Below are 17987 nucleotides of genomic sequence, written 5' to 3' on the forward strand. Positions count from 1 at the left end.
GCCAAAGCCTACCTGAGTATTGTTACTGACCATGTCCATCCCTTTATGAGCACAATGTACCCAACATCTGATGGCTACTTTCAGCAGGATAATGCAATGCCATGTCATAAAGCTGGAATCATCTCAGACTGGTTTCTTGAACATGACAATCAGTTCACTGTACTCCAATGGCCTCCACAGTCACCAGATCTCAATCCAATAGAGGAGCATCTTTGGGATGTGGTGGAACGGGAGATTCGCATCATGGATGTGCAGCCGACAAATCTGCGACTGCAACTGTGTGATGCCATCATGTCAATATGGACCAAAATCTCTGAGGAATGCTTCCAGCACCTTGTTGTATCTATGCCACGAAGAATTGAGGCAGTTCTGAAGGCAAAAGGGGGTCCAACCCGTTACTAGCATGGTGTACCTAATAAAGTGGCCGGTGAGTGTATATGATATAGTGACTAGATGGCGGTATGATGTAGACATACAGTTTGGGCACCCCTATTAATCTTAATCATTTTTAGTTCTAAATATTTTGGTGTTTGCAGCAGCCATTTCAGTCTGATATATCTAATAACTGATGGACACAGTAAGGGTGCATTCAGACTACGTAACGCCGGGCGTGTATGAGAGCCGTACACGCCGGCATTACGGCAGACTGCCGAACACTTCCCATTCACTTCAATGGGAGCGCTCGTAACAGCGGCGTTTACGAGCGCTCCCATTGAAGTGAATGGGAAGTGTTCGGCAGTCTGCCGTAATGCCGGCGTGTACGGCTCTCATACACGCCCGGCGTTACGTAGTCTGAATGCACCCTAATATTTCAGGATTGAAATGAGGTTTATTGTACTAACAGAAAATACGCAATATGCATTAAACCAAAATTTGACCGGTGCAAAAGTATGGGCACCTCAACAGAAAAGTGACATCAAACTTAACTGAACTTGAATTGTTTGTCCAAAATCCCTTCATCCAGGATCCAGGAACTGATTAAAAGCTACAGGAAGCGACTAGAGGCTGTTATCTTTGCAAAAGGAGGATCTACTAAATATTACTGGCACTGTTCTGTTGAGGTGTCCATACTTTTGCACCGGTCAAATTTTGGTTTAATGCATATTGCACATTTTCTGTTAGTACAATAAACCTCATTTCAATCCTGAAATATTACTGTGTCCATCAGTTATTAGATATATCAAACTGAAATGGCTGTTGCAAACACCAAAATATTTAGAACTAAAAATGATTAAGATTAATAGGGGTGCCCAAACTTTTTCATAGGACTGTATTGTATAAGGTAGTATGATGGACTATATGATATAGTGACTAGATGGCGGTATGATGTAGATATAATCAATAAGGTAGTATGATGGACTATATAATGTATGACTAGATGGCGGTATGATGTAGACATATTGTATAAGGTAGTATGATGGACTATATGATATTATAACTAGATGGCGGTATGATGTAGGTATAATGTATAAGATAGTACGATGGACTATATAATATAGTGACTAGATGGCGGTATGATGTAGACATATTGTATAAGATAATATGATGGGCTAAATAATGTAATGACTAGATGGCGGTATGATGTAGACATAATGTATAAGGTAGTATGATGGACTATATGATATAGTGACTAGATGGCGGTATGATGTAGGTATAATCTATGTGGCAATATGATGGACTATATAATGTAAGACTAGATGGCGGTATGATGTAGACATAATGTATAAGATAGTATGATGGACTATATGATATAGTGACTAGATGGCGGTATGATGTAGATATAATCTATAAGGTAGTATGATGGACTATATAATGTAAGACTAGATGGCGGTTTGATGTAGACATATTGTATAAGGTAGTATGATGGACTATATGATATAGTGACTAGATGGCGGTATGATGTAGGTATAATCTATGTGGCAATATGGTGGACTATATGACATCATGAAGGTTAGATGGCTATAGGATGTAGATATATTCTATATGGTTATATGATGTACTGTATAATATCCTGAATACTAGATGGCGGTATGATGTAGATTTATGGTGCTGGGATTGCAGCATATACTGACTATATCATGGGGCTATGTAGCTGCTCGATTATATAACGGAATGACAGGGCTGGCATGATATGGATACACTGTGTAATATGATATAATAGATTGGTATAGCAGTATTATGTGGCTAGAGGGCAGTACTATGATGGGACTTTACAGCAGAGGGATTATATGATATGTGATATCAATACTGGATCTACAGCACCGTGACGACTGTATGTGACGGTGCTATCTGGCTATATGGCAGTATGCCTGGATTTTATAGCAGTGTATGTTATTGTGTAGCGCCATGATGACTATATGACGGCATTATCTGGTTACATTGGCTTGTAGAAGTCTTCAGCCCCCTATACCGATACTTTGTAGCGTCGCCTTTGGTTACAATTCCAGCTACAAGTCTTTTGCCGCCTCCAGTCTCAGGTTTTGTTCCAGGATTGTCCTGTCCTTCCCTGTCCCTGCTCCCTATGATGCTGCCCCCTATGTGTCACAGTGCGGGGAGATGACGGGGTGCTCAGGGGGATGGGCAGGGGTACATTAGATTTAGGCTGTTCCCCTTTGGTCTCCTCTCACCTTCTCCCACATGTTTGCGGGGTCCCCCTATATGTCTTGTGGCCATAACCTGCAGACGCCCCTTCTTATGTCTTCCTATGACAATGGTTTCCTTCTCGCCGCTCTCCCCTATAGATGGTCAGATTTGTGGGGTGCGCAGTGACCTCCTGTGGACAGATTCTCCTGTACCTGAGGATTTCTGCGGCTCCTCCACCCTGACCATGGGCCTCTTGGCGGCTTCTCTGACCATCGCTCTCCTTGTCAGCGCTCTCCTTAGGTGGGCGGTCATGTCTTGGTACTTTCTCCATGTTTGGATGATGGATTGTACCGGGCTCCTTGGGAGATGTTCTTATATCCTGACCCTGCTTTACACTTCTCCATAACTCTATCTCTGAGCTGACTGGTGAGTTCCTTGGTCTTCATGATGCGGTTTGTTCACTAGTGTTCTCTAACACACCACTGAGACCTTCACAGAACAGATATATATATATATATATATATATATATATATATATATATATATATATATATATATACTGAGACGACATTACACACAGCCGGACTAATCTATTAACTCATTCAGTGACTTCTGGAGACAATTGAGTGCACTGGATTTTATTTAGGGTTATCAGAGTACAGGGGGCTGAAGACTTTTGCACAATTATCCGCTACTTTGCGTTATTTTGTAACAAAATCTCAAGAAAAGTTTGTGGGTGTGAGGTGACAAAATGTGAAAAAATTCAAGGGGTGTGAATAATTTTGTCAGCCACTGTATACGGTAGTATGATGTGATCGTATAGCCTTGTACGGTATTCATTTATTATATAGAGCCATGATGACTATATGACGATGTTATATGGGTGTATGGTAGTATGGTGACTATATGTTTGTATGGACAGACAGCATTGGGCTGGGATAGAGCTATAATGTCTGCTGTGTATGACGGTATTATATGGCTATATATTACTATGGTGGGATGTTATAGCAGTGTGATTATATGTGGTTACACTATGGACAGACAACATTGTGGTGGGGTTGTATAGAACTATGGTGGGTGATGTGATGGCTGTCACCGGTCCGAATGTAGAGGATGGGCAGAAGAAGGTTGGGGCCAAAGGTCCGTGATAGGAGAACCGCGCTCCCTGGTATACAGAAGAGGAGGGCAATGTAGAGTTCCAAAGTTCAATCCCTTTATTACAGTACGTAACAGCACGACGCGTTTCAGGCCTTCACACTGACTCTTTTCAAGGGCAAAAAATGGATTTGGCTGAATTGCTGGGTTCACTGGGAGGAAACTCGTGTGTGTGTGCCCAGCAGTAGTGAAGGCTCTTACATTGGGCAGGCTTCCTCATTCACACTGCCATGTGCTGGATGAGTCACTGCTTGACAGGGGGACTGGCAAGCAGTGACTCATCCAGCACATGGTAATGTGAATGAGGAAGTCTGCCCAATAAATGTGATTGCCTCCTCTGTGCTCTCTCTAGTCCTTCTTGTATACTGGGGCCCACAATATTCTAAGTGTGGCCGTACCAATGATTTGGATAGAGGCATAACTATATCCTGTCATGAGAATCTAGACCTGTTTTGATGCATCCCATAATTGTATTAGCTTTGGCTGCAGCTGCCTGTCACTGGTCACTATAGGTAAACGTACTGTCCACCACAATCCCCAAGTCTCTCTCACTGTCAGTCTTACCCAGTAATTTACTATTAAGTACATAGTCAGACATTTTATAACTTCAACCAAAGTGCACAATCTTACATTTGTCAGGATTAAACTTAATTTGCCAAGTCTCTGCCCCCCCATGCTCCCCTAGACCCCCTCTAACTTACAAAGATTAGTATCATCTGCACATATGTGCACCCTGATCTGTAAACCCTATACCAGGTCATTAATACAGGAAAGGACCCAATACTGACCCCTGTGGTACCCCACTGGTGACCCCATCAATACTGACCCCTGTGGTACCCCACTGGTGACCCCATCAATACTGACCTCTGTGGCACCCCACTGGTGACCCCATCAATACTGACCCCTGTGGCACCCCACTGGTGACCCCATTAATACTGACCCCTGTGGCATCCCATTGGTGACCTCATCAATACTGACCCCTGTGGCACCCCACTGGTGACCCCATCGATACTGACCCCTGTGGCACCTCACTGGTGACCCCATCAATACTGACCCCTGAGGCACCCCATTGGTGACCCTGTCAATATATGTTGCACTGTAGACATTATGATGGGGTTGTGTAGCGCTATGATGAGTGCTGTGTATGGCGGTATTATATGACTATATATTACTATTAGTAGAGTAGGATGTTATAGCAGTGTAATTATACGCTCTTACACTATGGACAGACAGCAATGGGGTCCTATAGTGCTGCGATAACTGCTGTATATGACGGTATTATATGGCTAATAATGATCTTTAAAAGAAACCTTGTGCACCTATAACTTTAGAATAATTCCAAGTAGCGGCTTGTGTACCGCGTCGTATTTTGTGGGGTAAGAGGTGACTCTTTCTGATATTATGTTGGGAAACATGCGCTCTATAGATATTTTATTTTAAAACAAATTATGAAAAATTTTAGTTTTCATATTTTTCCACCGCAGCGTAATATGGAATGAGATCTCGGTACGGGCTACAGACGTCTGCTCTGGTATAGTCCAGGCGGGGAGAGGGGGGGGGGGGGGCTGTGTGTTTTTGTTTATTTTTATATAAATTTTTATATATTTTTTTTAATTATTGTTTATTTTTTTACATTTGGTCATTAGTGTGGTTGTATATCTGGATCTGGGCCACTACTTGGCGACATTGGGTGCCCTGACTCCTAATGTCCTAGAGGTTCTTAGGGGAACACGGGGGTCAGTCTATGGCATCAATGTCTCCGAGGCCGGGCATTGTCCTTCATCAGGATGGACCCGGCGCCCACACTGTGTCTGTATAGGCCTCTATACAGGCAGTTTACATGTTGTGACAGTGGAGATGGTGGCGGTGCGGCCTCTCCATAAGAACAATGTAGGAGCATGGCCCGAGGACACAGCCCTTGTATAATGATATAGGTGTGCAGAAGGAATGCGTCAGCGCGCGGCGAGGAGAAATCCCCTCCAGAAAGGCCCTTCTGATTGATAATCCCGGGATCTAATGAATCTTTTCTCCGTAGACATTTGCTATAATTTACAGTCGTCTCCCTAGTGAACCGTCCTGCGCCCCCTCCCAGTATGTCGGCCTCACTGACAGTCGTGGACGTCTGTTCAGAGTCATAGAAAATTCCTTCTTAGCTTTACTTGATTTATGGAAACTGTAAAATTGCCATTAAAAAAATCTACAAATAAAGTCTTTGTTTCCTCTCCATTGAGGACGGAGGGCGAGCGGCCAGAGATGGAACGTACTCCATGACTTCTAGGACCAGGGGCAGGTCAATGATCCATCTCCCTGGACTTCAGATGGTTTGGAAATGGTCTTATAACCTTCCCATATTGATAATCTGCAACAATGACTTCTCTGAGATCGTTGCTGATGTCTTTCCTCCTTGGCATTGACCAGCAAACTGATAAAACTTCTACTTTTATAAAGGTCACACTTGCTGATGACCAATTAATCCAAGGCATGTGATAACCTGGCTGTTACTTACCCTCACACCTATGGGTGGACGTTGTTTTTCTCCAGACGTGGACGTTGTTCTTCTCGGAACATGGACGTTGTTCTTCTTCTGACTGTATCCTCTATGTCACTCTATATCTAATGACTTGTTATATATATAATATGTTATAATGTTACTATATAATACCGCCATGTAGCCTAGTATAGGTGATGGCCCTGGAGATGCGGAGGATGATAGATAGACCTGACTCCGGGCGTACACAACAGCCGCAGCCGTCTATCAGATCACTTTAATTAATTGTACCTGTGAAATCCGAGCCTGTAATACGGAGGGGGCATTATATGATACGGGTCACTGAAGAGCATTGTCTTCTGCTCGTGTCGGGGGCTCATTAGTAGGGCGGACACTTAAAGAAAGGTAAAACGATAGGGTCAAGGTCATAGAAAGAGAGTGAGTTGGGAGTCCTGGGCGACCCTTTTGGGGAAGCTACAGAAAGGTTAAGCGTTACAATAGAGAGGTCAGCCATTGTTCAGACTTCAGAGAGGAATACCTGGGCAGTGGGCGGCTGACGGACACCGCCCCGCTGTATGAGGAGATATGGCCTCCAGGAGATTCCTCTTTGTGTTGTTGTTTATGTGCCTGGAATGTGGAACAAGGAGAAGATAGCCATGAAGGGAACAACACCGCAACACAGGGAGTGGGGGAAGATCTGCTCTACCATGTCTGAAACATCTCAGGAGCGTAGAGAAGAAGATGGGGTCATTCATGACGTCTCGTGCTTGTGGTTACCCCCCTTCCTACGACTAGAAGACAAGCAGTTCAGTGTAAAGGGGGCCTCAGCTGAGGACAGCCCACCATATATAATGTAATGGACACTGTGTAATACTTCATTCACCCTGTGGGGGCAGTGCAAGAAAATTGTATACTTAATGACTGGTTTCCCTACAGAATATTGCTGATCATTGGGGGGGGATGGGGGGCATTTTATGATGATCATATTGACTGCTGGCGGATCCCCATGTAACACCCAAGCTGTATTGGGAAAGTTAACCCTAGGGTAGACATCTTTATCTGGGGAGGGGGATCGGCCGGGGGCATCAGGGGCATTACAACCTTAGACTTGGGTTGACTTTGGATTTCTCTCTACATTATTTACTTTGGCAGTTGCTCCTGACGTCTCAGATCTACAAGTCAATGCTGGTGGCTGCTACATACTGAGCTACTAGAAATGGATGGATCACTATATGGCAGGACAAACACTATGCACAGGGATCCAACCGAAATTTTGCAAATGTTCCCTATATCCTCCTGATTTATGGTCCTATCCTGATCCATTCACAAAGCTGAGGGTTTAGTGAATGGATCAGATAGATAATCTGTGAGCTAAACCCAGTAGCAGCACAAAACCGGGTCATTCTCAACCTGGATTCAGCAATGATTGATATTCACATCCTGCAGCTGCATCTCCTCCTTACCCCCTCAGACTACAGTCTTATAGACACAGAGATGGAAAAGCTGCAGCTGCATCTCCTCCTCACCCCCCTCAGACTGCAGTCATATATACAAAAAGATAAAGAAGCTGCAGCTGCATCTCCTCCTCACCCCCTCAGACTACAGTCTAATAGACACAGAGATGGAGAAGCTGCAGCTGCATCTCCTCCTCACCCCCCTCAGACTGCAGTCTAATAGACACAGAGATGGAGAAGCTGCAGCTGCATCTCCTCCTCACCCCCTCAGACGGCAGTCTTATAGACACAGAGATCGAGAAGCTGCAGCTGCATCTCCTCCTCACCCCCTCACAGACTGCAGTCATATATACAAAAAGATAAAGAAGCTGCAGCTGCATCTCCTCCTCACCCCCCTCAGACTGCAGTCTTATAGACACAGAGATGGAGAAGCTGCAGCTGCATCTCCTCACCCCCTCACACTGCAGTCTAATAGACACAGAGATGGAGAAGCTGCAGCTGCATCTCCTCCTTGCCCTTCCCCTCTCACAGCAAACATATGCAGTTGTATGTCTCACCCCTTCCCTATCATAGCATGAACTATGACAAGGAAAAAGGGAGCTACTGGACAGAAAACTGATGCCACCATATTGGGGTACCCTTCCATCCAGGGGGTCCACCTGCAGAGTTCTGTGTCAGGTGACCCTGATGACATCACTGGTCTGCAGGCATCATATCTTCTCCCTGTAGAATAACTCTGCTGATATACACAAGAGGGAGGGACGAGGCTGTAAACAGCTGGGAGCAAGAGCTCAGGTCGGGTCAGACCGGTCTGGAGAGGTGGAAATTTCTCCAATTATTGCAGCAAGCCGCGGCCTGTAAAATGAAATCAATTTGTTCTCTTCCTGAGACTCTGTGGTGTGAGATCACAACGTTGTATAATGAGGGTGAGTCAGCTCCAAGGACGAGGGATCGTGCAGGGATGTGGACTCACAAGATGCTCCTCGCAGCCAGCATGGCTACTGGTGACAGCCGTACGAGTGCGCCGTGTATGGGGAGCGCCTATAGATCTGCTCATCCTGAGCCTCCTGGTTTATGAAAGGCAAAACTGTGTTGTAAAGACTGAACTGGTAGAACAGCAGTAAGTGTGAGATATCCCAACAGAACAAAGCCGCTTTATAGGGGGGATCTGGGTGTAAAATAACATTTCTGAGCACCCTATGATGGTATTTGGAGGGAGGGGGGTCTCACAATCAGGACCCCCACCGATCGCTGGAGCCAACAGCTTTTTTTTCTGCCCTGTCCCGAGTTTTACAGACATCTCCTTATTTCCAGTGGACACCATGTAATATCTGATTCCCCCTCCGGAGGCGCTGTGGGAAAGCTGAAGACTTCCCGCCAGGTTACCCTGCAGATTTTAGGGATTGTTGTGGTCTGTGCAATGAGACGCAGTCTACAGCTCTGGCTTCAGTCACAGTATATGGAGACCATGCTCATAGTGTCCCCGGGCAGGTGCGGCATCAGCCCCCTGCCACCATGGCCTAGTGATGTCATAACTCACAGAGAGGGCCACCATGGCCTAGTGATGTCATAACTCACACAGAGGGCCACCATGGCCTAGTGATGTCATAACTCACACAGAGGTCGCTGTGGCCTGAACTGTCAGCTCTTGGGGTTATAACGATAGAGACATGAAGATTCCAAGGGTCACATGACAGAAATCTGCTCCGCCTGCTCGATGACATCATAATATGCCATGATGTCAGAGCTCTCCATCATTAGAGATGAATCTTAGGCGTCCTCCTGGTCTATAGGCCGCAGTATGACCTGTGTCAGGCTGCTTATAGGATTAGTGGGTAGACGTGGCGGAGACTCGTGTCAGGTACTTCAGAGCAGCGCTCACATAAAGTCAGCTATCAAGCAGAAGCAATCCCCATGACCCAATCATAGCCATTTATAGGCAGACTCCATGAGCCATGCGGAGCTGGTTGTAGGGTCCTGTAGAGCCGTCCCGGTAGGGTCACTCATGTATTTTTGATCCTACATTTCCAATGGCTCCATCCCCCGTCTCTCGGCCTCCTGGGCCTATAGGAAGGATGAGCGCACATTGGATAGATGTTTCCACCAGATACAGCCGTGTGCACACACACATATGACGTTACTATGTACACACACACATATGACGGTACTAACATGTTTTCCATATGTTGTGTTTGTTGTAGGTCGCTGGCCATCGGTCAGCAGTATTCCTCTCTGGGGACGCAGCCCATTCCATGTGGGACCATTCCTGGTCTGGTGCCCAAACAGATGCGCTTCTGTCGGAATTATATGGAGATAATGCCCAATGTGGCCGAAGGAGTCAAAATTGGCATCCAGGAGTGTCAACACCAATTCCGAGGGAGGAGGTGGAATTGTACCACAGTGAATGACAACCTGGCGATATTTGGGCCGGTGCTGGATAAAGGTAAGGACAGATCCGGATTTTATGCGTGAAATCATCCCTGAGGCCATTATATGTGAGCTTCAACATTGTATTGGTCACATAATAATATTGGTCACATGATCAGATGGTCACGGTCAGACTAGTCCATCAGGATACCAGGAGATCCTCCAGTGGGCGCAGGCTCTATAACATTTTTAGGGCACTATGGTCACCTTCCTACCCAGAATCATTTTATCTGCTCGACCCCAGGAACCTCAGTCCCCAATTACATAAAGGGAGGTTTTTCAGCCAACATGGCGACAGTTGTCGTCCCCTTGAAGGTACCTTACATAAACCTGACCTCCAGGACATTACAGACTCCTAAAACTGACCCCAGTGAAATCCCATAAACTTCGGAGCTCCCTCTTAGGATAAATAAAACTTTCCCATTTCCAAAAATTCTGGATATGGTTGTCACTAGGATCTGGTATTACTAGGATTCTGCTGTCACTAGGATCTGGTATTACTAGGACTCTGCTGTCACTAGGATCTGGTATTACTAGGACTCTGCTGTCACTAGGATCTGGTATTACTAGGACTCTGCTGTCACTAGGATCTGGTATTACTAGGATTCCGCTGTCACTAGGATCTGGTATTACTAGGACTCTGCTGTCACTAGGATCTGGTAATACTAGGATTCCGCTGTCACTAGGATCTGGTATTACTAGGATTCCTCTGTCACTAGGATCTGGTATTACTAGGATTCCGCTGTCACTAGGATCTGGTATTACTAGGACTCTGCTGTCACTAGGATCTGGTAATACTAGGACTCTGCTGTCACTAGGATCTGGTATTACTAGGATTATACCGTCACTAGGATCTGGTATTACTAGGATTCTGCTGTCACTAGGATCTGGTATTACTAGGATTCCGCGGTCACTAGGATCTGGTATTACTAGGACTCTGCTGTCACTAGGATCTGGTATTACTAGGAATCTGCTGTCACTAGGATCTGGTATTACTAGGACTCTGCTGTCACTAGGATCTGGTATTACTAGGACTCTGCTGTCACTAGGATCTGGTATTACTAGGACTCTGCTGTCACTAGGATCTGGTATTACTAGGATTATACCGTCACTAGGATCTGGTATTACTAGGATTCTGCTGTCACTAGGATCTGGTATTACTAGGATTCCGCGGTCACTAGGATCTGGTATTACTAGGACTCTGCTGTCACTAAGATCTGGTATTACTAGGAATCTGCTGTCACTAGGATCTGGTATTACTAGGATTCTGCTGTCACTAGGATCTGGTATTACTAGGATTATACCGTCACTAGGATCTGGTATTACTAGGATTCTGCTGTCACTAGGATCTGGTATTACTAGGATTCCGCTGTCACTAGGATCTGGTATTATTAGGATTCCGCTGTCACTAGGATCTGGTATTACTAGGATTATACCGTCACTAGGATCTGGTATTACTAGGATTCTACTGTCACTAGGATCTGGTATTACTAGGATTCCGCTGTCACTAGGATCTGGTATTACTAGGATTCCTCTGTCACTAGGATCTGGTATTATTAGGATTCCGCTGTCACTAGGATCTGGTATTACTAGGATTATACCGTCACTAGGATCTGGTATTACTAGGATTACGCTGTCACTAGGATCTGGTTATTACTAGGATTCCACTGTCACTAGGATCTGGTATTACTAGGATTCCGCTGTCACTAGGATCTGGTATTACTAGGATTCTGCTGTCACTAGGATCTGGTATTACTAGGATTACGCTGTCACTAGGATCTGGTATTACTAGAATTACGCTGTCACTAGGATCTGGTATTATTAGGACTCTGCTGTCACTAGGATTTGGTATTACTAGGATTCCGCGGTCACTAGGATCTGGTATTACTAGGATTCCGCTGTCACTAGGATCTGGTATTACAAGGACTCTGCTGTCACTAGGATCTAGTATTACTAGGACTCTGCTGTCACTAGGATCTGGTATTACTAGGATTATACCGTCACTAGGATCTGGTATTACTAGGACTCTGCTATCACTAGGATCTGGTATTACTAGGATTCCGCTGTCACTAGGATCTGATATTACTAGGATTCCGCTGTCACTAGGATTTGGTATTACTAGGATTCCGCGGTCACTAGGATCTGGTATTACAAGGACTCTGCTGTCACTAGGATCTGGTATTACTTGGATTATACCGTCACTAGGATCTGGTATTACTAGGATTCCGCTGTCACTAGGATCTGGTATTACAAGGACTCTGCTGTCACTAGGATCTGGTATTACTTGGATTATACCGTCACTAGGATCTGGTATTACTAGGATTCCTCTGTCACTAGGATCTGGTAATACTAGGACTCTGTTGTCACTAGGATCTGGTATTACTAGGATTCCGCTGTCACTAGGATCTAGTATTACTAGGATTCCGCTGTCACTAGGATCTGGTATTACTAGGACTCTGCTGTCACTAGGATCTGGTATTACTAGGATTTCGCTGTCACTAGGATCTGGTATTACTAGGATTCCGCTGTCACTAGGATCTGGTATTACTAGGACTCTGCTATCACTAGGATCTGGTATTACTAGGATTCCGCTGTCACTAGGATCTGGTATTACTAGGACTCTGCTGTCACTAGGATCTGGTATTACTAGGACTCTGCTGTCACTAGGATTTGGTATTACTAGGATTATACCGTCACTAGGATCTGGTATTACTAGGATTCCGCTGTCACTAGGATCTGCTTTTACTAGGATTCCGCTGTCACTAAGATCTGGTATTACTAGGATTATACCGTCACTAGGATCTGGTATTACTAGGATTCCGCTGTCACTAGGATCTGCTTTTACTAGGATTCCGCTGTCACTAGGATCTGGTATTACTAGGACTCTGCTGTCACTAGGATCTGGTATTACTAGGACTCTGCTATCACTAGGATCTGGTATTACTAGGATTCCGCTGTCACTAGGATCTGGTATTACTAGGACTCTGCTGTCACTAGGATCTGGTATTACTAGGACTCTGCTATCACTAGGATCTGGTATTACTAGGACTCTGCTGTCACTAGGATCTGGTATTACTAGGATTCCGCTGTCACTAGGATCTGCTTTTACTAGGATTCCGCTGTCACTAGGATCTGGTATTACTAGGACTCTGCTGTCACTAGGATCTGGTATTACTAGGACTCTGCTATCACTAGGATCTGGTATTACTAGGATTCCGCTGTCACTAGGATCTGGTATTACTAGGACTCTGCTGTCACTAGGATCTGGTATTAGTAGGATTCCGCTGTCACTAGGATCTGGCATTACTAGGACTCTGCTGTCACTAGGATCTGGTATTACTAGGACTCTGCTGTCACTAGGATCTGGTATTACTAGAATTACGCTGTCACTAGGATCTGGTATTACTAGGATTACGCTGTCACTAGGATCTGGTATTACTAGGACTCTGCTGTCACTAGGATTTGGTATTACTAGGATTCCGCTGTCACTAGGATCTGGTATTACTAGGATTCCGCTGTCACTAGGATCTGGTATTACTAGGATTACGCTGTCACTAGGATCTGGTATTACTAGGATTCTGCTGTCACTAGGATCTGGTATTACTAGGACTCTGCTGTCACTAGGATCTGGTATTACTAGGACTCTGCTGTCACTAGGATCTGGTATTACTAGGATTCTGCTGTCACTAGGATCTGGTATTACTAGGATTCCGCTGTCACTAGGATCTGGTATTACTAGGATTCCGCTGTCACTAGGATCTGGTATTACTAGGATTCTGCTGTCACTAGGATCTGGTATTACTAGGACTCTGCTGTCACTAGGATCTGGTATTACTAGGACTCTGCTGTCACTAGGATCTGGTATTACTAGGACTCTGCTGTCACTAGGATTTGGTATTACTAGGATTCCGCTGTCACTAGGATCTGGTATTACTAGGATTCCGCTGTCACTAGGATCTGGTATTACTAGGATTCCGCTGTCACTAGGATCTGGTATTACTAGGACTCTGCTGTCACTAGGATCTGGTATTACTAGGACTCTGCTGTCACTAGGATCTGGTATTACTAGGATTATACTGTCACTAGGATCTGGTATTACTAGGATTCCGCTGTCACTAGGATCTGGTATTACTAGGATTCCGCTGTCACTAGGATCTGGTATTACTAGGATTCCGCTGTCACTAGGATCTAGTATTACTAGGATTCCGCTGTCACTAGGATCTGGTATTACAAGGAATCTGCTGTCACTAGGATCTGGTATTACTAGGACTCTGCTGTCACTAGGATCCGGTATTACTAGGATTCCGCTGTCACTAGGATTTGGTATTACTAGGACTCTGCTGTCACTAGGATCTGGTATTACTAGGACTCTGCTGTCACTAGGATTTGGTATTACTAGGATTCCGCTGTCACTAGGATCTGATATTACTAGGATTTTGCTGTCACTATGATCTGGTATTACTCGGATTATACCGTCACTAGGATCTGGTATTACTAGGATTCCGCTGTCACTAGGATCTGGTATCACTAGGATTCCGCTGTCACTAGGATCTGGTATTACTAGGATTCCACTGTCACTAGGATCTGGTATTACTAGGATTCCGCTGTCACTAGGATCTGGTATTACTAGGATCCGCTGTCACTAGGATTTGGTATTACTAGGATTCCGCGGTCACTAGGATCTGGTATTACTAGGATTCCGCTGTCACTAGGATCTAGTATTACTAGGACTCTGCTGTCACTAGGATCTAGTATTACTAGGATTCCGCTGTCACTAGGATCTGGTATTACTAGGACTCTGCTGTCACTAGGATCTGGTATTACTAGGATTCCGCTGTCACTAGGATCTGGTATTACTAGGATTCTGCTGTCACTAGGATCTGGTATTACTAGGATTCTGCTGTCACTAGGATCTGGTATTACTTGGATTATACTGTCACTAGGATCTGATATTACTAGGATTCCGCTGTCACTAGGATCTGGTGTTACTAGGATTCCGCTGTCACTAGGATCTGGTATTACTAGGATTCCGCTGTCACTAAGATCTGGAATTACTAGGATTCCGCTGTCACTAGGATCTGGTATTACTAGGATTCCGCTGTCACTAGGATTTGGTATTACTATGATTCCGCGGTCACTAGGATCTGGTATTACTAGGATTCCGCTGTCACTAGGATCTGGTATTACTAGGATTCCGCGGTCACTAGGATCTGGTATTACTAGGACTCTGCTGTCACTAGGATCTGGTATTACTAGGATTCCGCTGTCACTAGGATCTGGTATTACTAGGTGTGAAGAGGTAAACTATTTTGTGTTATGTTTCCATGTGATTTCTTCTTTGTAACCTTAGTGGTGGTACATAAGTCCCCAGATCTGGTAATATCTCTGTGTGAATGTTCTATTACTGCTTCTTATTTCTTTCTTTCCTCATTAGGCTGGCCACCTAATGCTCTATTTTCCTACTATTTCTTGTCTTACCATCTGGGAACCATATACTAACACTAAGGAACTGTTCACATTAACATGGATTTATAAAGTGTTTTTGCATATTTACCTGCATGAGTGGAGTTGCACTGGGTGTGTCCGCCCTGATCTTATAAGAGGCAAGTCTGCAGCAACTCCAGGGTTTTATAGGGAAAACTGCAGAGTATTATGGGAAATGTCTAAGGTATAAAATGATTCCAATTCCCAGAAAGCTGGGTATGTGTTGGTGAAGTTCACATGATGGATAGTTTGTGAGACTACAGCAGCCTGAGGTACAAGGTGTTTGTTGTATACATTATGGAGATTTTCTGAAGAATTATTATTTTTTGTTAAAACTGGACTTCCTGAAATAAACTCCTTGGATTCTTTTCATCAATCAAGGTCCGATTGTTTTTTTGAAAAATCCCATGCTTCACATATGGTGTCAGAAGTGGGATGATTTTTGGAGTATTGCTGTAAGTACTCAAGCCTAAAGAAACAAGGGAGTTATGTACAAGACACGTTCCTGGCGTATTAATGCAAAGCCACCAACTAAGTCTGCAAAGCGAACTGTTGCAAGGAAACTGGTGAATATGGAAAGTCAAGGTGTCAGACAGAGAGCACTGCTAGAGGAGGATGCAGAAGTGCAAGGAGCCACAGCTGCTCCATTAACTCCAAGTGTTGCTGAGCCTTCTGAAAAGACTTTACCAGAGAGCATTGCTGACCTTATGAAATGGTTAACTGTGCAGCAGATCAATGCAGAAAAAAGGCAAATGGAGGAAGCCAGGAGAAATTGCGAGGAATTGCGACGTCAGGATGAACGCTGGAGGGAGCTGTTTCAAACCCTGAGACCGCCTGTTGCTTGGAAAGACCCTCGCATGACTAAACTTTCTCCAGAAGATGATATTGAAGCCTATTTATCCACATTTGAAAGAATTGCACATACCTGTCAGTGGCCTAAGGAACAGTGGGTGGTAAGACTGGCGCCATATCTTACTGGACAAGCCCAACTGGCATATAGCCACATGAACATGAATGATGCAAATAACTATGACTTGGTTAAAGAGACTATTCTAAGGCGATATGACATCAGTGAGGAAACCTATAGACAGAGGTTCAGAGAACTCAAGTACAGCTACACTGATGGTCCAAGAGAAGTCTTTACTCGCCTGCAAGACTTATATATGAAATGGATGAAACCAGACAACAAGATGACTGAGCAGATTAGTGAAGCGATCATACTTGAACAGTTTCTACAAATTCTTCCAGCTGATGTTCTTGCTTGGGTTAAAAAACATCGGCCCAAAAATGCTGACAAAGCTATTTCTTTGGCAGAGGACTTTATCCTAGCAAAAAGAGACCTAAGCAGGTCTGCAACTGGCCCAGCCAAACCATTCAGAACTTTCTCTGGAGGGAGAGGTCAAGAAGCCAGAAGTCCATTACAAACTGTCACCAGTGAAAAAATGTGCTATATTTGCCAAGAAAAGGGACACATAGCTAAATTTTGCCCCAGAAAAAGCACTAAAGGCACAAAGTCTGGATTGTTTTTTGCTAGCAGTGACTTCATGCTGCCAATCCAAGTTAATGGACAGAACGTGGATGCTTTGCTTGATTCTGGCAGTAAATTAAGCTTGGTAAAGGAGAACCTAATAACTCAGAAGATGGACTCTCCCAAAGTGCCAATTACTTGTGTTCATGGAGATACAAAAAAATACTCCACATCAAATATTGACCTGCAGTTGGATGAAAAATGTTTTACCATGCCAGCAGTTGTTGTTCCAGAACTACAAGTACCAGTGATCCTTGGAAGAACCACACCCGGATTCAAAGATTTGCTAATGGGGAAAAGCCAGCTGTCTGCTGTGACTACCAGAGCTAAAGCAAAGGCACACAAGAGAGGTGAGACTTTGGAGGACATTTTCCCATTCCATGAGGACATCATGGAGCCGCCATCATCAAAGTCTCTGAGAGTTCCAGGATAGCAGGATGTCTCTAGGAGAAGAGTTTCCCTGGATGGCAAGTATAAAAATGCTGACTTGTGGGACACTGATATTACATTTGAACAAAAACAGGACATTGACTTGTATGCATTGTATGAACACGGTTTAACTAACAGTAAAGTGGTTGCAGAAAGTGGTAAGCGGCTTGTTACACCCTATTATCTGGTGGAAAACAATATTTTATATAGAGTGTGTAGTCACCCAAAAACAGGAGAGCAAGTGCAACAGTTAGTTGTGCCAAAAAAGTTTAGACCAGAAATTTTGAAATTAGCGCATGATGTTCCTGTTGCTGGACATTTGGGTTATAAAAGGACTTTGGCCAGAGTACTCTATCGGTTCTATTGGCCTGGAGTTTATGATGAGATCACTACTTACTGTCGTAGTTGCCCAATATGTCAGTACACTGCTTCAGCTCCT

General features: G+C 44.5%; 1 protein-coding gene across 1 annotated transcript in view; it reads left to right on the forward strand.

Moving 5' to 3' along the window:
* The window catches only part of LOC142187018 (protein Wnt-3a), an 84146-nt gene that overhangs the window by 44238 nt on the left and 21921 nt on the right, over positions 1-17987 (forward strand). Inside the window, exon 2 of the mRNA XM_075261427.1 lies at positions 9882-10123. Within this exon, the coding sequence (XP_075117528.1) occupies positions 9882-10123 (242 nt within the window). The remainder of the gene's footprint in view (positions 1-9881; positions 10124-17987) is intronic.

Source organism: Leptodactylus fuscus, unplaced genomic scaffold (assembly GCF_031893055.1).
Source record: "Leptodactylus fuscus isolate aLepFus1 unplaced genomic scaffold, aLepFus1.hap2 HAP2_SCAFFOLD_130, whole genome shotgun sequence".
NCBI classification, from domain to species: Eukaryota; Metazoa; Chordata; class Amphibia; order Anura; family Leptodactylidae; genus Leptodactylus; species Leptodactylus fuscus.